The sequence below is a fragment of the Bubalus bubalis genome, chromosome 6 (genome assembly GCF_019923935.1).
Source record: "Bubalus bubalis isolate 160015118507 breed Murrah chromosome 6, NDDB_SH_1, whole genome shotgun sequence".
Classification (NCBI taxonomy): domain Eukaryota; kingdom Metazoa; phylum Chordata; class Mammalia; order Artiodactyla; family Bovidae; genus Bubalus; species Bubalus bubalis.
This window is the reverse complement of record NC_059162.1, coordinates 120,212,575-120,235,571: the sequence shown is the minus strand read 5'-3', so window position 1 is coordinate 120,235,571 and position 22,997 is coordinate 120,212,575. Positions and strand designations below refer to the sequence as shown.

Here is a 22,997-nt window from a genome sequence, read left to right as displayed (position 1 = left end):
AGATGCCCGCTTTTTTAAAACATGGAGATCTTGCATAAGAACCTGCTGCCCTTGAAAAACCACTTTCTCTCCCCAGCTTCCCCTGCACACCCACCCCAGTCAGCCACAGCCCCGCCTACCAACCCCACCTCCAACAACACGCGGCTAGAGCCCCTCCAGAAAGGAGACCCACAGAGTCCGGGCCTCCAGCTTTATTGGCCGCATCGGACTCTGCACGTTAAACACTCTTCTGGACAGACAAGCAGACAGATTGTTTTCAAAGTTGTCTGTTACGAACCACATGCACTTTACCTTGTGATAAATATCCCCAATTTTCCCTCCAAAAAGACAGTGCTGGTTGACGCTCCTGCCAACCTCAAAGACCAGAGTAACCGCCACTGAATCTCCATGGCAGTTTCGCGCTCTTGGTTACCATGCAGCTGAGAACAGCCCACTTGCACGGTCCCAGCCCTGTGGGCAGCAGTGACGGTCTGACACCGGCTGGCAGAGACAGCCCGCTCGCTCGGTATAAAGAGGCCTCCACGCTTCCTGCTCATCCTGGATCCCCTCGCTTCTTCACATCAGCTGAGCAGGCATTGTGTTTTCTCTGGCGGTTGGCAGATTCACCTGAGGCTCAGGGCAGTGATAGGATTTGAGTCTTTATTTTTATTTTAGTTTATTTAATTTTGGCTGCACTGGATCTTTTTTAATGTCTATTTTTATTTATTATTTATTTATGTTTGTCTGTGCTGGGTCTTCACTGCCGCAGGAGCTACTCTCTAATTGCAGTGCACGGGTTTCCCATCGCAGTGGCTCTGCTGGTTGCAGAGCACAGGTGTGGGGACCTGCAGGCTTTAGTGGCCGGGGCTCGGAAGCTCTGTCGTTGCAGCCCCCACACTCTAGAGCACAGGCTCGGTAGTTGTAGTGCCCGGGTTTAGTTGTCCTGTGGCATGTGGGACCCTCCTGGGTCAGGGATCGAACCTGCATCTCCTAAATTGGCAGGTTTTACCACTGGACCACCAGGGAAGCTCGAGGCTTTCTTTAAATCAGGGTCATTTCCCCATTCTTCGTTTGGCTATCGACTCTCATCCATGGCCCATACACCCCTCCCGGACTCCTGTCAGGTTGGCTCATCTGGGATCTGATTCCCTGTCTCCTCTCTCCCTTGCAATTTCCCTCTTTGCATTTTCCTCTGGGTGGAGGATGGAGGAACCTCCCAGGGGGCGGGGGAGGGTGGGGGGGGTCTCCTGCCGACCTGGATATCTGGTCCATCCTGCATGGACTCTGTTCATTTTTTTCTGTTTCTAAATATTGTCATTTATTCTCAAATTTGCTGCAGTATATCCCATATTCTTACTGAAAATTCATTCTTCATAAAGTCTCTCCATTAAATTGTGTCCAAGTGAGCTGCTGCCTGTTCTGAGGGTGAGAGTTCCCCTTCTCTTTGAAGTGCTGATTCCCCTGAAAAGTGTGGACATGTCTGGACCCAGGAGCACCTGAGCAGGTGCCGGGGTCCTCAGGGCTGAGGGCCCCACGTGGAAGAAAGGGGACCCCAGAGCCAGACAGACAGGCCAGGCTGAGCGTCTCAGCTGAGTGTGAAAAAGCAGCTCTGTTTCTTGGGTGTTCCAGGTAGCCCACTTTTCTCAGGCATAGGGCACATGGTTCTGGGTGTGTGCACCCCACTAACCACTGGGCCCCCAAGCAGCCAGGGATCATGTTCTGCCAGGCAGGCATCCTCACTCCCTCCACACAAACCACAAGAAGGGGGGCCTGGAAGCCACCCTCCTCGGGCTTCATCCAGTGCCGTCTTCACGGCAACCAAGGGTACAGCAGTCCCCTCCCAGCTCTCCGGCAGGTCTCCTCCTCCACGCATCTTTTGGGGGCGGTTTGTTGCAGCTCAGAGCTGCAGCACAGGCCTTCAACATGTGCTCCGGCTAAATCATTTGCCTTGTAAGCAGTTGTAACATTTCTCAATCCAAAACCGTTAGTTCTTCAGTTGAAAATAAGGCTCATACAGCCAAAGATAGGAAACTGAGCATTCCAGACCCTTTCAAACCCAGGTCCCCAAGCCCACCTCCAGAGTGTGGGGTGCTGACAGTGTCTCAGGGACCAGGGCCATGTCCCCATGGCTGGCAAAGTAGGAGAGCCACTCTGAGCTCCAGATTCCTTTCTTCTGATGGAAGATCCCTCACTTTCCCACCTCATAAGACGCTTCTATCTGATGAATCTGATGAGCAGGCTCACATCCTCAGTCCAGGTGCGCGGGTGTCCTATATTTCGGGTCCTCAGTGGAGAGGTCACCTCCGAGAGGATGGATCACAGGTGGTCTCTTCACTGGTGTCTTCACCCTGAGGACTGGTGGTCTGGCAGGGCCTGGGTACCCCAGGTGCCCCCAGAAGACCCCTCGGAGCCTGAGACAGCACCTAGGGCTTTCCAGAGACAACAGGAGAGGGCCCAGCCAGAGTCCCCGGTGCCATCCCTCTAGGCCCCCAGGAAGGCGATGTTCTTGGGGGGTTTGTCGGGGAACTGCAGGGTGTACAGGTGGGCCATGTACTGGAGCTCAGGCATAACCATCCGCTGACACATCTGCAGCGTCTGGTTGTCCAGGCCCGGCCTGAGGTTGTAGCCCAGGATGTCGGCCCTGCCCGACTGGTAGGGGCACAGTCGGAAATCGGTGATCTGCGACTGGTTCTTGGGCTCGCTGTCCTGCAGACACAGGGCGGCCAGCTCGCGCCGCCGCTCGCGCAGCTGAGCCACCTCGGAGCGCAGACGCCGCGGGCTCAGCTCTGCGCGCAGCCGGGCCCAGAAGGTGCGGTTGAAGTGCTGGTAGAGGCGCCAGTCCAGGGCGCACCAGTGCTTGGCGCGCTCCTGGCCTGCGGGCGACAAGGTGGTGACACTGTGCTGGCTGCGCGAGTTGAGCCTGAAGGCCACCACGTCGTCCAGCCGCCAGCGCAGCAGGCGCCGGAGCAGCACCATGGACTCGTCGAAATGCTCGGCAATGAGCAGCAGCTGAAAGCGCTGCTCCACGTCGAGCAGGCGCGCGCGCACGTAGCCCTCCTCGGGCGGCGCGTCATTGTCGAAACCCAGGTCGAACCACATGCTGTTCCGGGCGTGGGCGTTGCTCAGGCCCAAGCTCTGGTTGTAGTAGGTCCACGGCGAGGCCAAGAAGGCATCCAGGCTGGAGACGTTCCTGAAGGCGGGGACGTGGCTCTTGTAGTAGACGAAGGAGGACTCCAGCTGGAAAACAGGGTTTCTGAGGATGGAAAAGTAGAAGGTGTCGTTGTGCATGACTTTCTGCACCTGTTGGGAGACAGAACGGGAAGGGCTGGTGACCCTCTGGGCTCCTCTGGCCGTGGTCCCGGGGCCAGGTGGTGCCTCCTCCCTTGCCCCCACCACGCAACACACCTGAGCCTGCCCCCGGTCCCCCGCCCCCGAAACCCAGTCTCCTGCCTCCAGTCCAGGCCACCTGGCTCCTCTGCCTGCCACCCTGCACCAGCATCCAGAACGACCCTGGCCACGCCCCGGCTCCCATTACCCTTCGCCGTCACCCCCGCTGAGCCTTTGGGGAGGAGGTCAGAGAAACCCCCGGGGAGGAGATGCCCTCTAAGCTAAGACCCGAATGACCCAGAGAAGGAGCTGTGAACACGTGAAAAGGGCCTGCGGAGGGACGAGCTGGTCGGTCTGGACCCAGGAAGAGGCGAAGAAGAGGGAGAAGGCGGCAGACGCCGGGTGCCCGCTGCTGACTGGGAAAGCAACGCCCCCGGGAGTCCCGGGACCCCGCCCGGGACCCCGCCCCCTGGAGCCCCGCCCCCATGGGCCCCGCCCCCGGAAGACTCTGCCCTCCGGGAAGCCCCGCCCTCCAAGGAGCCCCGCCCCCGGAGCCCCGCAAGCCCCGCCCCAGAGCCCCGCCCCCATGGAGCCCAGCCCCGAGAGACCCGCCTCCAGGAGCCCGCCCCCGGAAGCCCCGCCCCACGCACCTCTGGCGGGTTGAACCTCAGGTGATTGCACATGATGTTGAAGCGCCGCCCGGGCCCGCCCTGCTCTGCGCCCTCCACGTAGCGCGCCAAGAAGAGCCAGGGGTAACCGAGGTGGAAGCGGCCGCCGGCGGGCAGCGCCGCCGACAGGTTGTGCGTCTCGGCGAAGCGGAAGAGGATGTTGAGCACCGTGCTGCTGGCCGTCTTGTGCGTCTTAAGAAACATGACGTTGGTGACGGGAGGCCCATCAGCCTGGTCCCCGAGTTGGCTGGGGGAAGAGCGCACCTCCGTGGGCCGGGAATCCTCGCGCTTGCCCAGCCGGAGAGATCCCAGCCCCGCGACCCCTGAACCTGGAGGCCCGCAAAGCCTCTGCCCGGTCCACGCTTCCCTGACCCACACGCCCTGAGCTGGCAACACCCCAGCCCAGCCCCGTCACTGTGCCCCTCACCTGAGACCCCGCCCTGGCTGCGCTCTTCCAGTGGTTGCACCACCTGCCCCCATGTACTGCAGGCCCTGCACCCCTCTGCTTCCCAACCTCCTGCCTGACTCTGAGGGCGCCCAGCATGGCTCTGCCCTGTGACCCAGGCCATATGGCCAGCGGTGCTTGGCTGGCCCCTCATGCTGAGATGGGCTGACTCACTGCTGGGCAAGACTGGACGCTGGTGCTCACTCCTGTGATCTCAGGGTGGCACCCACCCAGTTGTGGACACCAGCCTGGAGCTACAGGTGCCCACCCTGCCCCAACACAAGATCCCAAAACAGGGCTGGTGAGAGTGACCCAGGATGGTGGGGACAGGGTCCAGAGGCTAGTGCCAGGCCTGGGGGGTAGGCAAGGATACCCAGGAGCTTTAGCACTCCCCCTCTCCAGTGGAGATCAGCCAGGCCCGGGGCTGGAGGGCCCTCCCACCAGCCAGGCTAAACCACTGGGGCTGGGTAGCCATCGGGAGGACCCTGAGCTTCACAGAGGCCATACCACCAACCAGCAGGGGAGCAGGGGTCCTGAACTCCAGACCACTAGGGGGTTCTAACCACCCCAGCCCTGCCTCCCAGTCACCCTCTGCACACAGCAACTCTGCCCAGGGCACCCCCAACCTGGCCCAGATTCAACCCTCCTGTATCCCTGCCTGGAGTTCTGGGCAGCTTACTGCCCATGGGAGATACTGGGAGGCCCCCGGGCTGGATGACCACAGGAAGAGCCCCTCCTCCATTGCAGAGGGGAGGCTGAGGCCTGGAAGGGAGGCGTGGCCTACCACAGCCACAGGCAGGGCTGGGTGCCACCCGGAGTGGGGCACGCTGGGGTCCCAGTACTGCTCAGGGAGGGGGCAGTGCCCAAACCTCAGGCCACCCAGTGGAGGACTCACGGCATGAGCAGCCCGACGTCCACGTGCATGATGCCAGCCAGCAGGAGCATAGCCAGGGCGAGGAGGAGGAGCACGGTCCAGAAGCACCTGTGGGCGGAGGATCCCTTCAGCACTGAGTCCGGGGCCCAGGAGGAGCCTCTGCTGCCCACCCCCTTCCCTACCCCCTCCACCTCCCCGGCATCCATGTGACAACTTGTGCCCATGGGGGCCCTAGGGTGGGGGCAAAGCCCAGGATGAGCCTGAGTCATCAGACACCACCCCCACTTGGCCCCCCTGCACTGCCCACTACTCAGAAGCTGGGAGAAGCCAAGAGGGGGATCCACTCCCTGGGGGGGGCAATCAGAGGTGAAAACATGTCTGTGGACCCTCAACCCTGAGCAGGGCCCCCTAGAGATGGGCCTGACTGAGACCCCTGAGTTCCAGCCCAGGGCCCATGAGGGCAGGGGGGCCCGCCCAGGTGCAGGAGCTGAAGGTGGTGTGGGCAGGGCTCCTGGGCCAGAACACACAAGGGAAAGGCAGTGAGCAGATCAGGAGAGATGGGCAGGGGCTCCCTGTCCAGCCATCCCTGGACAAAGAAGCTGCAGCAGCTCAGCCATGAGGGGCTCCCTGCGCTGCACCACCTGGAGGGCCACTTTGTACTGAGAAGGGGGAGGAGGCCCAGCCAGTCTCAGCTCTGGTCACCATCTGCAGGCCGCCCCAGACTTACACCCCAGCCTGGGCTAGCCCTGAACCCCTACTGGGGTGTCCACAGGGATCGCAGCCTCCAAGGTCCAGACTGGCTCCAACGCTGCCCTCCAAACCCAGCCCACCCCCAGGGACAGTGGCTTCTTCACCTGCTCTGGTCCCGTTTCCCTCCCCTCACCTTCTGTCCTGATCCGTACTGCTCCCGAACCCTGGTGGCCTAGTTACCCCCTCCTGTGTCCCTGCCCTGTGGTTCATTCCGCCCCAGCAGCCCAAAAGACCCTTTTATTAAAAAATCCAATGTGCTCAAAGTCTTCCTTGGTGGCTCAGACGGTAAAGAATCCGCCTGCAATGAAGGTTCGATCCCCAGGTCAGGAAGATCCCCTGGAGGAGGGCATGGCAAACCACTCCAGTGTTCCCTGGAGAAGCCCATGGACAGAGGAGCCTGGCGGGCTACAGTCCACGGAGTCACAAAGAGTTGGACACAACTGGGCGACTAACACTTTCATTTTCTTTCAACAAGCTCAAACCCTCGATTAAATCCCATAATTGAAGAGCCTCCTGTGCTAAACCCTTCAGGAAAGTGCAAGTCTTCCCAGCCAGTCCCCAGGCCCCCGCTCCACCCCTACCCTCCAGCCATTCCACTTCCTCCTGTTCCTCATACCCCCAGCCCCAGGACCTCTGGGCTCACAAGGCTTCAGCAGCAGACTGTCTTTCTGCAGGAGCCGCCTCCCGCTTCTCCGGGCTGTGGGCAGGGGGTCTCCTGACCTCCCCGCAGCTCACCCCCGCCACCTGAGGACAGCCTCCCGCTTCTCCGGGCTGTGGGCAGGGGTCTCCCGACCTCCCCGCAGCTCACCCCCGCCACCTGAGGGCAGCCTCCCGCTTCTCCGGGCTGTGGGCAGGGGTCTCCCGACCTCCCCGCAGCTCACCCCCGCCACCTGAGGGCAGCCTCCCGCTTCTCCGGGCTGTGGGCAGGGGTCTCCTGACCTCCCCGCAGCTCACCCCCGCCACCTGAGGGCAGCCTCCCGCTTCTCCGGGCTGTGGGCAGGGGGTCTCCTGACCTCCCCGCAGCTCACCCCCGCCACCTGAGGGCATCGCAGTTGCAGTGGTCCCTTTGTAGTCTGTACTGCCCACTGGGCTTCTCTGGTGGCTGAGATGGTCAAGAATCCTCCTACATTGCGGGAGACCTGGGTTTGATCCCTGGGTTGGGAAGATCCCCTGGAGGTGATAGTCTCTCCTTTGTCCATGGAATTCTCCAGGCAAGAATACTGGAGTGAGTTGCCATTTCCTCAACCCACTCCAGTGTTCTTGCCTGGAGGATACCCATGGACGGAGGAGCCTGGCGGGCTACAGTCCATGGGGTCTCTAAGAGTTGGACAGGACTGAGCAAGTAAGCACACAGCACAGGTCTGCCCACCATCGGGTAAGCTCCTCGGTTTCTGGAAAGGCAGCTGGCACGTGCACGGTGCTCAGCGCATGTGTGCTGAGTGAGTGAGTGAAGCCAAGCACACATCCCACCCGCCACCGCAGACCTCCTGCTTTGAGTCTGCATGGGGTGCAGAGGGAGGAGAAACAATGGGGTGGGAACAAGATCGGAAGCAAATCTGTTGAGTGTGAAACGTCCTGAGACACCAAGAGGAGGTGCCCGGCAGTGGCTGAAGGAGTCCGGAGCTCAAGGCGTTGCCAGGGCCAGGACATGCACTCACACATCAGCATAAAAAGGCCTGGCGCACTGCAGTCCACGGGGTCACAAAGAGTCAGACACAACTGGGCAACTGCACAGCAGCGACAGTAAAAACCCATGCCACTTGGAACCTCAGCTGCAGGACTCAGAAAACAACGGCAGACTCCCCTCTCCAACCTAGAGGCTTGGGAGGGAAGCTGCTGGCTCCGGCAGACTCAGCCCCGTCACACTGCGAAAACTGACGTCTCTCTCCCCATGCTCGTGGCCTGATGGTCACAATATGGCTGCTAAGCTCCAGACATCACATAAACATTTGCATCACCAAGAAAGTAGAAGGGACAGGACCAGCCATAATAAGGAACCAAAAGCCTTTTAGAAGCCTCTAACAAACCTCCTCGTCCATCTTCTCGGCCCAAATGCGGTCACATGGTCCCCCTTCCCCCAACAGCAAGGGAGCGCTGAGAAAGCTTCATTTAGTGTTTACAGCCTCTGTCCTGGGGGCACAAGGAGAAGGTGGTGGCTGTCAGCCTCAACTGTGTTTGTGTAAATCCGTGGAAACAGTGGGCTGCAACCTGGGCCTAGCTAGGTTTGCCCATGGAGGCAGACACATCTCTGAAATACAAGTGAGCTTCTCGCCTGCAGCCTGTCCGTGGCCCTGGATCCAGGGGGCCCAGTCTGCAGCAAGAACAGCCCCCCAGTCAGGCCCCTGTTTAGTCCTGATGCTCCGGCTGCAGGCTCTTCCTAGACGTCTGAATGGAATTCACAGCCAGACGGCCCTGGCCCTGCCTGCCTCCTGTGGCCTTGGCAGGGTGTTGGCAAAGCCACCGCCTCCGGGGCCTGGGCTGTTTCCAGGTGTCCGCGGCAGCGTGTGGACAGTGCAGGCACCCGTTTGCGTCTAGGTGCTTTGGCCCTGATTTTCCAGCGGCCAGGCCCCTGTGTGCTGCCAGGCAGGGGGCCACCGGGACCCCTTACTCGGCTGGAACACCACCCCCTACACGTCACCCATACCTTTCTTTCTTGCAGACAGGAGCAAGTCGGGGAGGTGGGGTTCTGTGGCCTCTGCTGAGGCCCCTGCCCCCAGGACACCCGGCACATGGCCCGACCAGCCCAGCATGGGAGGGACGCTGATGGCTCAGCATCCTGACCCCTCCGGGGAGCAAGGCGCCCAGGCAGGCCTGCGTGTGCTCCCCTTGGCCTTGCTCTGAACTCCCGGGAGGAGCCGCCCAGCCAGACACCGTCCCCAGGACAGACCGGGCTGACCACCTGTCCCCAGGTGCCGGGAGGCTTCACGACTGCCCTTCCCGGGTCAGTTCCGAGGCTCATGGCCCTTCCCCTGCCCCGACACCCTCCTCACCACCCACCCCTTGCTGGTGTCAGGGCCGGCTCCGAGGCCCCACCTCGGGCAGATCCGAGGTCGGAGGGTGAGTTCCAGGTGTCCCTGCGTCCGAAGGAGGAGAAGGTCCCTCCTGGGACCTCTGGGCCCTGCGTCTCCACGCGGCCTGTGCCCCCAGGGCAGCTGGTTCCTCGGGCTCCAGTGATGTGGAGCGGCAGAGGCTGGGACCAGGAAGGCCTCCGGGGGGAGCGGAGGGCCCGACGGGGCTGGAGGGGACGAGGGGCCGCTCAGTGCGGCGGTCAGTCCCAGGTGAGAGGGGCCAGATGACGCATCTGCACTCGGAGCCTGGCACAGGGAGCAGAGCCGGCAGGGAGCGTCCTGAGTGGCCTGGGGCCTCTCCACAGGGCTCTGCAGGGACGGGGAGTGTGATGAGCAGGGGGCACGCAGGGGAGGAGCCCGGGAGGAAAGGGCAGAGCACAGCTGCTCCATTGGGGCGGGTGATGCCCGACAGCAGGGAGGCCAGACCCCGGCCTCGCAGGAACCTCTTGACGCCCCCCCAGGCGGAAACTCAGAAGTGGACTCACACTGGCTGCAGGGCCGCCCCATGAGACCCCTCTGGCCCCCTGGCCCCAAGCGGGGTGCAGGTCCACACCCCCCACTCTGCTCTGGAGCAAGGAGGCGGCCGGACCCCACACCAAATAGTCTTGAAGCTTCACATCTTCCCCCAAAGAGAGTTTCTAATTCAGAATTCAGTTCTCAACTCCTCATGGAAGCACGTCATACAGTAATAACAGGACAATTCTAAACGGTGTCAGGGAGCAGAAGCCTGCCGGGCACTAGGAAGGGAGGGGACCCGAGGACAGGAAGGGCGCCTGATGCCCTCCGTCAGGGGCAGCGGGCGGCCGGCCACCCACGGACAGGCTGCCGCACGGGACTCCCAGCCGGCTGCGTCCATTGGAGGAAACTGCTCAGAGCCGTGGACACCAGCAGCCCCTCGCTGGGAGAGGGTGGGGGGGCCAGGGCTGCTCCGGGACGGGGCGCTGGGTGGACCTGGGCCCAGCGTCGCCTTCCCCAGGGAAGTGCCGGGTCCGTGCGCCCAGGGGCTGTTTTCTCTCCAGGCTCTCAACAGTGTCTTGTCATTTTCATTACCTCAGTCCTGTGACCCTGTGTTGATTTCAATCTCTAGTTTTTATTGCCATTGTAAACGAATTCACATTTCATTTCTTGGTCCTTATCACTAGAGTAGAAAAAGCTTCGTTTAAAAAAAATGTGCCTTGTATCCAGCCCTTCAGCCACTGTACATGCCTCTTGTAGCCGAATGCTAGCGTTCTGCCGTCTGGTGTGACGAGCACTGCCCCGCTCGCCCTGTACGCCTGCCCACTGGCCTGTGATCAGCCTCATCGCCAAGATGCCCCGGGTCTCATTGGAAAGAAAAGGGCTTAAAAAAAAGCAAAGAAAAGAAATGGTCTTTAGGGACCACAGCCTGGGGGCTGGGGGTGCTCACTGCTCTGGGACGTTGTCAGTTGCTGGGTCCACTCAGTGGACACAGCTGGGAACTCCCCGAGTTCACACCCACATGGCCAACTCTGACACCACACTTCGGGGGTGTTCAGTCGCTCGGTCATATCCAACTCTGCGAAGAAATGGACCGCAGCATGCCAGGCTTCCCTGTCCTTCACTGTCTCCCGGAGTTTGCTGAAACTCATATCCGTTGCGTTGGTGACTCCATCCAACCATTTCATCCTCTGTCATCCCCTTCTCCTCCTGCCCTCAATCTTTCCCAGCATCAGGGTCTTTTCTAATCAATAGACTCTTCTCATCAGGTGACCAAAGTATTAGAGCTTCAGCTTCTAATATTCAGGATATTCAGGACTGATTTCCTTTAGGATGGACTGGTTTTATCTCCTTGCTGTCCAAGGGACTCTCCAGCAGCACAAGTTGAAAGCATGAATTCTGTGCTCAGCCTCCTTTATGGTCTAACTTTCACATCCGTACATGACTACTGGAAAAACCATAGCTTTGACTATACACATTTTTGTTGGCAAAGTGATGTCCGTGCTTTTTAATATGGTGCCTGGGTTTGTCATAGATTTTCTTCCAAGGAGCAAGCATCTTTTAATTTTATGGCACAGCCACTCTCCACAGGATTTGGAGCCCAAGAAAATAAAGTCTGTCACTGTTTCCATTGTTTTCCCATCTATTTGCCATGAAGTGATGGGACCAGATGCCATGATCTTAGTTTTTTGAATATGAGTTTTAAGCCAGCTTTTTCACTCTCCTCTTTCACCTTCATCAAGAGGCTGTTTAGTTCCTCTTCACTTTCTGCCATTAGAATGGTATCATCTGCATATCTGAGGTTATTGATATTTCTCCTAACAATCTTGATTCCAGCTTGTGCCTCATCCAGTTCAATGTTTTGCATGATGTACCCTGCATATAAATTAAATAAACACAGTGACAATATACAGCCTTGAAGCACTCCTTTCCCAGTTTTGAACAGCTTTCTCTGGAGGTGGGTAAGGTGGTCTGGTATTCTCATCTCTTGAAGAATTTTCCACAGTGTGTTGTGATTCACATAGTCAAAGGCTTTGACATAGTCAATAAAGCAGAAGTAGACATTTTTCTGGAATTCTCTTGCTTTTTCTATTATCCAACAGATGTTGGCAAATTGATCTCTGGTGCCTCTGCCTTTTCCAAATACAGCTTGAACATCAGGAAGTTCATGGGTCACATATGGTTGAAGCCTGGCTTGGAGAATTTTGAGCATTAGTTGCTAGCGTATGAGATGAGTGCAATTGTGTGGTAGTTTGAACATTCTTTGGCATTGCCCTTCTTTGGGAATGGAATGAAAACTGACTTTTTCCAGTCCTGTGGCCACTGCTGAGTTGTCCAAATTTGCTGGCATGTTGAGTGCAGCAGTTTAATGGCATCATCTCTTAGGATTTGAAATAGCTCAGCTGGAATTCCATCACCTCCACAAGCTTTGTTTGTAGTGATACTTCCTAAGGCCCTCCTAACTTTGCATTCTAGGATGTCCGGCTCTAGGTGAGTGATCACAGCTTCTCAGTGACCCTCTTCCTACTGCTTCCTATCTCGGACACAAGCCTAGTCTCGGACACGGCTGGGAGGATTGAGCCCCTGCCATCACTTCCTGCTCCACACACACGCGCTAAGGTCAAGCCACTGTGGCACATGATCTGCCCTCCCCCACCCCTTTTTATATTTACTTATCTGGCCTCATGTACTTCTATGCAGAGTACATCATGAGAAACGCTGGACTGGAAGAAACACAAGCTGGAATCAAGCTTGCCGGGAGAAATATCAATCACCTCAGATATGCAGATAACACCACCCTTATGACAGAAAGTGAAGAGGAACTCAAAAGCCTCTTGATGAAAGTGAAAGAGGAGAGTGAAAAAGTTGGCTTAAAGCTCAACATTCAGAGAACGAAGATCATGGCATCTGGTCCCATCACTTCACGGGAAATAGATGGGGAAACAGTGGAAACAGTGTCAGACTTTATTTTTCTGGGCTCCAAAATCACTGCAGACGGTGACTGCAGCCATGAAATTAAAAGACGCTTACTCCTTGGAAGGAAAGTTATGACCAACCTAGATAGCATATTCAAAAGCAGAAACATTACTTTGCCAACAAAGGTTCGTCTAGTCAAGGCTATGGTTTTTCCTGTGGTCATGTATGGATGTGAGAGTTGGACTGTGAAGAAGGCTGAGCGCCGAAGAATTGACGCTTTTGAACTGTGGTGTTGGAGAAGACTCTTGAGAGTCCCTTGGACTGCAAGGAGATCCAACCAGTCCATTCTGAAGGAGATCAGCCCTGGGATTTCTTTGGAAGGAATGATGTTAAAGCTGAAACTCCAGTACTTTGGCCACCTCATGCGAAGAGTTGACTCATCGGAAAAGACCCTGATGCTGGGAGGGATTGGGGGCAGGAGGAGAAGGGGACGACAGAGGATGAGATGGCTGGATGGCATCACTGACTCGATGGACGTGAGTCTGAGTGAACTCCGGGCGCTGGTGATGGACAGGGAGGCCTGGCGTGCTGCGATTCATGGGGTCGCAAAGAGTTGGACACAACTGAGCGACTGAACTGAACTGATCTGATCTGGCCTCATCAGGTCTTAGTTGCGGATGTGGGATCTTATGTTACAGGGCACATGGGCTCCAGAGCGCACGGCTCAGAAGCTGTGTCACACAAGATCTTTAGTCATGCTATATGGGATTCTTAGTTCCCCATCCAGGGATCAAACCCGCGTCCCCTGCTTTGGAAGCTGGATTCTTTACCACTGGACCATCAGGGGAGTCCCTTGCTCCACCATTTGTATCTGCTACCATACCTGGGTTTTCAAACATGATGTGAGCTTCTCCAACCCCCAGCTGCCTAACACTCCCTCAAGTCCTCCTGATGAAGGACTTGAGATCCACCTGAGAGAGACTCCCAGGAACCAGCAGGTGGACAGGCTGAGTCTCTGTAAGCTCAGGACTATGGTGGACCAAGTGTAGAATGATCACACACAGGGCAGGGCTGCCGGGAAAGGATGCCCGTGTCAGCCTGCAGTCACGGCCTGTGGGCCCCAGGAGGGCAGCCACAGATGCAGCGGGAGACAGTGCGGCAGCCCAGGGGCCGGGCCCCAGGGTCTGCTCACTGCACACTTTCCCCAAGCCCCAAAGGGGTGCATTTCTGGAAGGCCATGCTGTGGTCACAGGCTTCCCACACCACAGTGGAGTCACATCTGCAGAGTTCATGAGACCCTCCAGGGAAGGCAGCTTGTCACTGGAGCCTGAGCAGTTGGTTCCTTTTTCTTAATTGGAGGATAATTGCTTTACAATGTTGGTTTTGCCATACAGCAACATGAATCAGCCACAGGGATACACACGTCCCCTCCCTCGTGAACCTCCCTGCCACCCCCTTCCCCATCCCACCCCTCCGGGTCATCATGGAGCACTGGCTTTAGGTTCCCTGTGTCACATGGCAAGTTCCCACTGGCAATCTACTTTACATAGAGTTTTATCACCCCATATAGTTACAGTTTAACCCCTGCTGGATGAGGCCCTCCCGGGATGTTAACGGGCCTGGCTTTTCCCCTCAGTCTGCCCCGGGCCTGACTTTGATCTGACACATAAAACTCCCTTCACCAAACACTGGGTGTTTGCTGGCCCCTTCAGAGGAGCCACACTGAGGACTTTTGGAAATTTCTGCTGTCACATTTACAACAACCCCTTTGGCCTTAAGGGAACAAGTTCTCCAGAGAATTGCAGTGAAAAGGAGAAAAGAGGAATGAGGTTTTTTTTCCTTCCCTGAGAACAAAGATACAGAGAATAGTGAGCAGGGCTGATCATGCCTAGTTTTTACTTCGTTCCTAATCTGCAGTCAACAATCAAAGAACTAAGGTCATGGCATCTGGTCCCATCACTTCATGGCAAACAGCCGGGAAAACAATGGACACAGTGAGAGACTTTATTTTCTTGGGCTCTAAAATCACTGTGGATGGTGATGAAATTAAAAGATTTTTGTTCCTTGGAAGAAAATCTATGACAAACCTAGACAGTATGTTAAAAGCAGTTTCATTACTTTACCAACAAAGGTCCTTATAGTCAAACCTATGGTTTTTCCATTAGTCGTGTATGGATGTGAGAGTTGGACCACAAAGAAGGCTGAGCATCAAAGAATTGATGCTTTTGAACTGTGGTGTTGGAGAAGACTCTTGAGAGTCCCTTGGACTGCAAGGAGATCCAACCAGTCCATCCTAAAGGAAATCAGTCCTGAATACTCACTGGAAGGACTAATGCTGAAGCTGAAGCTCCAATACTTTGGCCACCTGGTGTGAAGAGCTGACTCGCTGGAGAAGACCCTGATCCTGGGAAAGATTGAAGGCGGGAGGAGAAGGGGACAACAGAGAATGAGATGGCTGGATGGCATCACCGACTCAATGGACATGAGTTTGAGTAAATTCTGAGAGTTGGTGAAGGACAGGGAGGCCTGGCATGCTGCAGTCCATGGGGTCGCAAAAAGTTGGACACGACTGAGCGACTGAACAGCAACAATCTGTACTCGGTAACTAAGTTTGCTTTTCACCCTCTGACTCTGCATGAGCTATTTCTGCACCTATTATCTTTTAACTCTATGTACCACATCCTATTGGAGAAGGCAATGGCACCCCACTCCAGTGTTCTTGCCTGGAGAATCCCAGGGATGGGGGAGCCTGGTGGGCTGCCGTCTATGGGGTCGCATAGAGTCGGACACGACTGAAGCGGCTTAGCAGCAGCAGCAGCAGCACATCCTATATCTGGTGCTCACTTTTACGGCACTCTCTCTCTCTCTCTCTCTCTGCAGACCAACTCTTGTAGTTTTTCTCCTTTTTTGCATTCAGAAAGAAGGCCGCAGTACAGTACACAAAAGGCAATGGACCCAACTACCCAACACCAGCCTATGACTGCTTCCAAAACAATGCAGGAGGAAGAAGAATACAAGATCCTGATGTCCTTGTCTCTCACCACCACTCCAACTGCGAGCCCTCATCTATAGGATCCCCTGACTCCTCATGAAAGAGGGCACAGTCCTCGAGGCACAAGCCTGTTCTGTTCTGTCTCCCCTTGCCGGTTGAGGATTAAAGCCACCTTTCTATTTCCTCCAAACTCTGTCTCTGTATTTTTTTATTTGGCTTCGGTGGGCAGAGAATCCAAGGTTTTTGGTGGCAACAACAGCTGCCCAAGAAAAATAATGTCTTCAGAGAAATCCCTCATTTCTAAGGAGAGGCTCTTCCTTTGCAGAACACCCTCTGGTCCCATCACCCTTGGGGTCAGCAGGGTGTGGGTGTGGGATGGGCCGGGCAGTCCGCTCGGCAGGACCGGTGCTCAGGGAGCCACTCCTGGGGCTGTCAACAAGAGGGATGTCCTGCCCGGCAGGGAGACAGGGCCCCAGGCATTTGCCATCTGTCTTTGGGAATGGAATCCTGTATGGCTGCAGCTGTTGACCTTTGACACTCCCTGAAATGAAACACTCTGTGCTCCAGAAAAACTGGTGGAATAGGTCTTTACATAGATATTTTCAGAAACTGATTTTATGAGCCCAAGCCTTGCATCTCCTCATCTTGAGAAATCACTAAATCCCTTCATGGTGATATCAGCTGCTCATGACTAGCAGAAAACCTTTTGTAAGATAAGTGCTTCTGTCCCTTGGCTGATCCCAGGGCCCAATCCAGGGCTCCTGTGTAGGATCCAAAGTGGCCAGGTAAACACACCCACAGTGGTCACCACTGGTCTGTCCATCCATCATTCCTTCAACTGGCCCTTGTTTAGCCCCAAATGCCCTATTGGGTGTGGGGCCAAGCCAAGGGGGTGGGTACAGTGGCAGTATTTAATTAGCGGCAGCCAAAGACAAGACTGAACAGTTACTCAGGGCTCCCTCCTCACAGATAAGCCCTTGGCCAGGAAGGCTGCATCCTCGGGAAACCAGGCCCTGCCCCCTGCCCTGGCTCGGCTGTTTGAGAGGAACAAGGAGGTGCTGGCCCCGGTCCCCACCCCCACCCCCAGATGCACCAGCAGGACGCCGGGCACAGGGCTGCCGGAGGTCTCCTTGGGCCTGGGGACCCTGTGGTCAGGGTGGTGAGGCCGTGGTCCAGTGAGTCGTCAAGTCAATCTGTTGGTGAGGCCGTGGTCCAGAAAGTCACTCTGTTGCTGCCTGCAGGGTGCAACAGAGAAGAAACGTGGCTGCCAGCAGCCTTCGTGAGGAGCTCCGCCTGTGGCAAAGGTCATGAGGAAGGAGGCCCGGCATACGCAACGGCGGGATCGAGCCTCAGGAGTCCCCCTGGATATTCTCGAGCATCTACCCCCAAAAACCAGAGTCTGCCTACTTTACTGCTTTGTGCTCTCACCTTTGACTTTACTGGAGGCTGTCCCCCACCACCATCTCGCTCTCTCTGATAAAGAGTTAACTTACAGCTCCAGTTAATAAAGTTCCTGAGCATTAGGAGTGTTTAAATCCAAACCCCTCAGATAGCTCTCTAACTGGCCTGACAAGTTTACCCGGACTCCTGCAGCTATGCATATGATTATTTACAGTCTCTCAACCTTGAGAGGCACGGGAAGCTTAAGATATTCAAATAGCTTAGAGCCTCTCGGAGAGTTAGAAACCGTCAGAATAAAACTAGTAAAAGATTTCATTGATGAGCCAATGCTTGCTGCCAAGTTTCCACATCCCCTGTATTGTATCCTTGAATGTGTATTAATTAATATAGTTGGTATGTAGAAAAAATAAGTAGTGGCCTTGGTGTTAGCAACTTTAGACCCTTAAGGTAATAAATTCTTTCCTTTGTTGTAAACCCACGGCACCTTTGCCCTATAGGAATGCAACTTTATGTAACACCTCCGGAGGATGGCGCCAAACCTTAGAATAATTACTCTTAGAGAAAATAAGTCTTACGGTTGACAAACCTTTGTCAAGAGTCATAAAATGTTAATAGGCCTTCTGGCCAGAAGATGATGTAAATCACCTAAACCATTTGTATAAGATAAGTTTGCAGGAAAGAAACCCTGGTTTTGATAAGGATCAAAGACTGCTGACTTTGCATGATTTCACACCCCCTATTATCCTCTATGTGCAACTTAGGGTATAAAAGCCCCTGTTGAAAATAAAGCTGCGGGCCTTGCTCACCGAAGCTTGGTCTCCCATGTCATTCTTTTTCTCAATTTCTGGCTGAGTCTCCATCTGGAGCACGGAGGTCCTCTGCGACCATTTATTTGCCTGGGCTTCTAAGACCCACTCGAGAAGGTGCCTAAAGTGGGGCACCTTCCGCTATTCGAGAGGGCGCCTGCGGCCTCCGTGGTCAGAGCTAACCTGATGTCACAGGTTGTATTGATTTTCCGTGTAAACCAAGCTACTCAGCCTCTTTTCTCCACTGAATTTTCCTACTGAGCTATCCTCATTCTATTACTCTTTATATCTTTGATGACTATTTAAATAAAGCCAGTGTAATCGCCGATGCCGTCTCCCCTTCGAACTCCCTGGATCAGCCGGGGCTGGACCTCGGCACGTGGCCGAGACGCCTGCCCCCCACCCAGTCCCCACCTGTCACCGCCCACTGAATCGGGAGTGATGGGGCCTTTCTTTGGCTGGGATCTGAGGCTGGCAGGAAGAACCTTGCAACTTCCGCTTCTACTCCCTCAACACTGTCCTGAGATGGCAACCCCCTGGAAGCTGCGGTGCCACTTTCCAGGAGGGGAACCGAGATGCCGCAGCCGAGGCCCGGGAGCAAGAGGCAGCCAGGGCCTTCCAGCCCTGCAGCCGTCCAGCTGGGCGCAGGCCCTGGTGGGGCGGGGCGTTGCCAGGGGGGACACTGAGCCGAGAGATAGGTCAGCATGGCCTGGTGCAGCCAGGTCTCTGGGGGCTGCTTACCAGACTGCTGATATGAGGAGAGCCCAGGGTGGCCTATGTCCCCACCCGACCCCAACGGGGCCCTCTGAGTTTTTCCCCCAAAGGGGACTGCTTCGTGCTCTACAACCCGGGGGTGTTTCCTCCCATCCAGGTGGCACCACATTTGCCCTGAAGTCAGTTCAGTGGATCACACTCTGAGAGCTGGAGGTTGCAGCCAGCACTCTTAGAGAATAGTGTGAAATAGGACCAAATAGAACAGGAAGAAAAGCACAGGCACAGAATAGAATAGTGTAGATACAGTTGTGTCCGACTCTCTTTGTGACCCCATGGATGGTTGCCCACCAGGCTCCTCTGTCCGTGGGATTTCCCAGGCAAGAACACTGGAGTGGGTTGCCATTTCCTCCTCCAGGGGATCTTCCCAACCCAGGGATCAAACCCAGGTTTCTTGACCCCCCCTGCACTGGAGGCGGATTCTTTACCACTGTGCCACCTGATACAGACGGGCAAAGAATAAACGCAGACTAGAGCAGACTAGACAGTATCTGAGCATGTGGGAGGCAGTGTGGCTGCAGGGAGACGTGTTTCAGACAGACACAGCACACAGAGATTCAAGTGTGTCCCAGACAGTGATGCTGCATGCTGTCTTCCCCCAGGTCACCATGGAAACAGGTCCACTCTTCTGCCCAGTCACCATGGAAACAGGTCTACTCTTCCTCATCATTCAGTTGCCATCCTGCCTCCGTCACCTCACGCTCAGGCCAAAGCGTCCCCTTGTCCACTAAAAAGCAGACTGCAAGCATCCTGGCTGGCCCCCCTCTGGACTCTTTCCGGCCCCCATCCAGCCCACACGTGGCCACCGCAGCTGTGCACCAGCAGAATGTTGCCAGACGCCCTGCCCTGTCCCCTCCCCGCCTGCACTCCCGCGTGTACTCTTTATCCACCCTAAGAGCTGGCCTGAGGCCGGGAGAGTCACACAGCCCCCCACAGGGTCCACACAGTCCCCCACAGATCACACAGCCCCTCCACAGATCACACAGCCCTCCACAGATCACACAGCCCCCACAGGGTCCACACAGCCCCCCACAGATCACACAGCTCCCCACAGATCACACAGCTCCCCACAGATCACACAGCCCCCCACAGATCACACAGCCCCCACAGGGTCACACAGCCCCCCACAGATCACACAGCCCCCCACAGATCACACAGCTCCCCACAGATCACACAGCCCCCCACAGATCACACAGCCCCCACAGGGTCACACAGCCCCCACATGGGGTCACACAGCCCCTACAGGGGGTCACACTGTCCCCCTGGGGTCACACAGCCCCCACAGGGTCACACAGCCCCCACGAGGTCACACAGCCCCCACGGGGTCACACAGCCCCCATGGGGTCACACTGCCCCTGTGAGGTCACACTGCCCCCACAGGGCCACAGCCTTCTACGGGGTCACACTGTCCCCATGGGGTCACACAGCCCCCATGGGGTCACACTGCCCCTGTGAGGTCACACTGCCCCCACAGGGTCACAGCCTTCTACGGGGTCACACTGTCCCCATGGGGTCACACAGCCCCCACGGGGTCACAGCCTTCTATGGGTCACACAGCCCTCATGGGGTCACAGAGCCCCCATGAGGTCACAACCTTCTATGGGTTCACACAGCCCCCTGCAATCACATGGATCCCACAGCCACTCCCTGGTCTCAGCACCCCAGGAGATTTTTGTCCCAAGAAGCTGACCTCAAATAACCAGAATCACAAGTTTCCAAAGACCTGAAGCCAAGGCGTGGAGTTGAGGGACCATCCAATAGCTCCCATACAGTCAGGGAGATTGATGCCCCAGCACCTCAGGCCAGCAGCCTCACCCAGACCCCTCACCCTGTCCAGCAGAAGAGGTCTGGTCTCTGCTCCAGGCAGCCTGCCTAGCCAAACAAGCCACTGGGCACCCCCGGCCCATGCCCATCCCCTCCTCCCTGAGGACCCCTGGGCTCCCCAGCCCATGCCCGTCCCCTCCTCCCCGTGGAGCCCTGGGCACTCCCAGCCCATGGCCGTCCCCGCTGTCCCCATGGACCCCTGGGTGCCCCCGGCCCATGCCCATCCCCTCCTCCCTGTGGACCCCTGGGCACCCCTGGCCCACACCCACCCCTCCTCCCTGTGGACCCCTGGATGCCCCCAGCCCACACTCGTCCCCTCGGTTCCCGTGGTGCCCAGACGTGCTGCAAGCCTGAGCCTGCCAGTGCCCTATCCTGGGCGGCAGCCGGCCTGTCTGCCCACAGGCCCAGGACGCTGACCTAGCAACATGGGCCCCAGGCATTCCCACAAGTCAGAGAAAACTGCCCCGAGGTTCTGGGCCTTCAGGGCCACCGAGTGTGAGCCCGCACACTGCCCTTCTCCCCGAGGTCTGCGCTGCACCCGCAAGCCTGGGACACGCACAGCGGCCGGCCGGGCCATGTGTCCCAGAAGCCCCACAGGACCCACCCTTCCGCCAGAGCTGGCACAGCCCGCAGGACCTGGGCTGGACCCCAGATAGCGGAGCAACACCCCCCAGCCGGCCCTCCAGGGAAGCCCCGGGAAGAGGTGGGTCATGTCCCCCCACCTTCGGGGAACGGTGGCAGAGGCACAGCACCCCCCACGGGCCAGGAGAGGACGGGGGCGCTTGCAGACGCCACGCCCCTCCCCTCCTGACCTCCGCCACACGGGCGGGCTCTAGGGCTCAGGGCCCAGCCAGCACCCTAACCTGCACAGGCGGGTGATTGGACTGAAGTGCCGGAGCTGGGTGGGGGACACGGCCAGCCCCCCAGAAGGTGACCACAGGACTGAGGCCAGCAGAGCCCGACCCTCAGCAGCCGCCCACCCAGGCCTCCAGCCCAGACACCAGATCCCTGTCTCCTCTGCCCTCATCCCTCTTGCCCGAACTGCCCACCAGGCCCGGGACAAGGCTGCCCAGACAGGAGAGGGGGGCTCCCCACTGCCTGAAATGAAGCCCATGAGGGTGAACTCAGAGCGAATGCCCGGTCCAGGGCGATGCCCCAGGAGGACTTGGTCCATCAGGCGCTCAGGCCCCCAGGACTGAAGAAGGAATTTGGCCCCTGTGGTGGCACAGCCCCCGCTTACCTCTGCAAGCCCCCCAGAGAGGACTGCATGCTGGCAGGTGGCGATCTGGCCTGGTCCTTGCCCCACTTGAGCGGGCAGGCACAGGGCACAGGCACCGGTGGAGCGTGACACTGGGCAGAGCAGGAACTGGAGGAGCACACCTGCCAGCCCAGGGTGGGGCCGTGCCCTCTGCACCCGCACCCGAGTCCGGGCCTTCCCGGAGGCAGCTGGCACCTGGCACATGCCCATGAGCCTGTGCCCGCTCACCCTGCCCCGGTGCGGGGTAGGTCAGCCCGGAGGCGGCCGGCACCTGGCACATGCCCGTGAGCCTGCGCCCGCTCACCCTGCCCCGGTGCGGGGTAGGTCAGCCCGGAGCCGGCCGGCACCTGGCACATGCCCGTGAGCCTGCGCCCGCTCACCCTGCCCCGGTGCGGGGTAGGTCAGCCCAGGGGGCCTGCAGGGAGCTGTGGGCAGTGACAAGGCCTCTGGGTCCAGAACTCGGGGCAAGATGCAGATCTTGCTGAGGGTCAGTGGGTGGCTCTGAGGACAAGGAAGAAAGCAGGAGCCAAAGTCAGCAGCTTTTCTCCTTTTCCTCCTCCTCCTCAAAAGCTTCACCCCGGGAGGAAACTCAGCTGTTATCTACACCTTGGGCTGGAAAAGAACTTTCAAAAGAGGACATTGCGGTAGAAAATTTTAAATTTAGTAGATTTTACTCCATGTAAGTACACTTCTTTCTTTTGAAAATAAATAAATACAATTCAAAGACAGCAGACCGAGAGAAATACTTGCAGCATTTTAACCAAATGTTAGGTCCATAAGGAAAGACAAAATTCCTCACTCTGCCGTGAAGCACCCCAGCCCCAGCCAGCCCGGGGTCTTTGGCCACGTGGGTGCCGGGGGTGCCACAGTGGCCAGGCACTTTGGGGCTGCCTGTCCACAGGCCCTTCCCCAGCCTGGTCTAACCCATCGTGGTGGATGGGCAGAAGGGCAGACGTGCAGACGTGCACTCAGAACCCTCCCAGGCCTTTCCGGCGAGCTGCTGGAGAGGCCTCGGCGGCACACTCACTTTCTCTCCTATGTGCCTCGGACGCAGCAGGGCTTGGGGGGTGGGGACAGAGTTCAGGGAGCCTGCACCTGAGGAAAAGAGATGCTCAGCTGGAAGGGTGGCGAGAAGGCTGGGGCCCTGCTCCCTGCCCAGCCGGGGTTCCAGGAGGGCCTTCCTTGGGGGAGCTGGGGCCCGCACCATGTACCTCGTACCTGTGGGGGGAGTGGGGGATGAAAAGAGACGGAAGCACTGTGCTCCCAGCCCCGACCTCACTGGTGAGCCCCACCTGCAGCACCCAGACAAACCACCTGAAGGCTCCAGGGCACGGCTGCCAGGACTCACGGGGTCAGGTATGGGCTTGTCTCACCTGACAGACCGCCGCCCCTCATACCTCGCTGCCAACGGAGCCACACAGCCCAGCCCAAGGTCGGGAGGCGGGGCATCATCCGCCTGCAG

At 57.5% G+C, this 22,997-nt stretch overlaps 1 protein-coding gene across 1 annotated transcript; it reads right to left on the bottom strand.

Moving 5' to 3' along the window:
• Nucleotides 1-154: 154 nt before the first annotated feature.
• Nucleotides 155-21,618, bottom strand: GAL3ST2 (galactose-3-O-sulfotransferase 2). The gene is made up of 4 exons (XM_006077111.4): nucleotides 21,518-21,618; nucleotides 5,315-5,401; nucleotides 3,957-4,221; nucleotides 155-3,279 (listed from the first exon to the last, which is right to left on the bottom strand). The coding sequence occupies exons 1-4, from the start codon at nucleotides 21,544-21,546 to the stop codon at nucleotides 2,461-2,463; spliced, it is 1,200 nt and encodes a 399-aa protein (XP_006077173.4). The 5' UTR covers nucleotides 21,547-21,618; the 3' UTR covers nucleotides 155-2,460.
• Nucleotides 21,619-22,997: the final 1,379 nt, after the last annotated feature.

Coding starts and splice junctions, on each gene's coding strand:
- GAL3ST2 (XM_006077111.4), bottom strand. CDS start 21,546: ATGCAGTCCTCTCTGGGGGGCTTGCAGAG. Junction 4,222..5,314: donor GACGTCGGGCTGCTCATGCC/GTGAGTCCTCCA, acceptor CTCTTCCCCCAG/CCAACTCGGGGACCAGGCTG. Junction 3,280..3,956: donor TGAGGTTCAACCCGCCAGAG/GTGCGTGGGGCG, acceptor GTCTCCCAACAG/GTGCAGAAAGTCATGCACAA.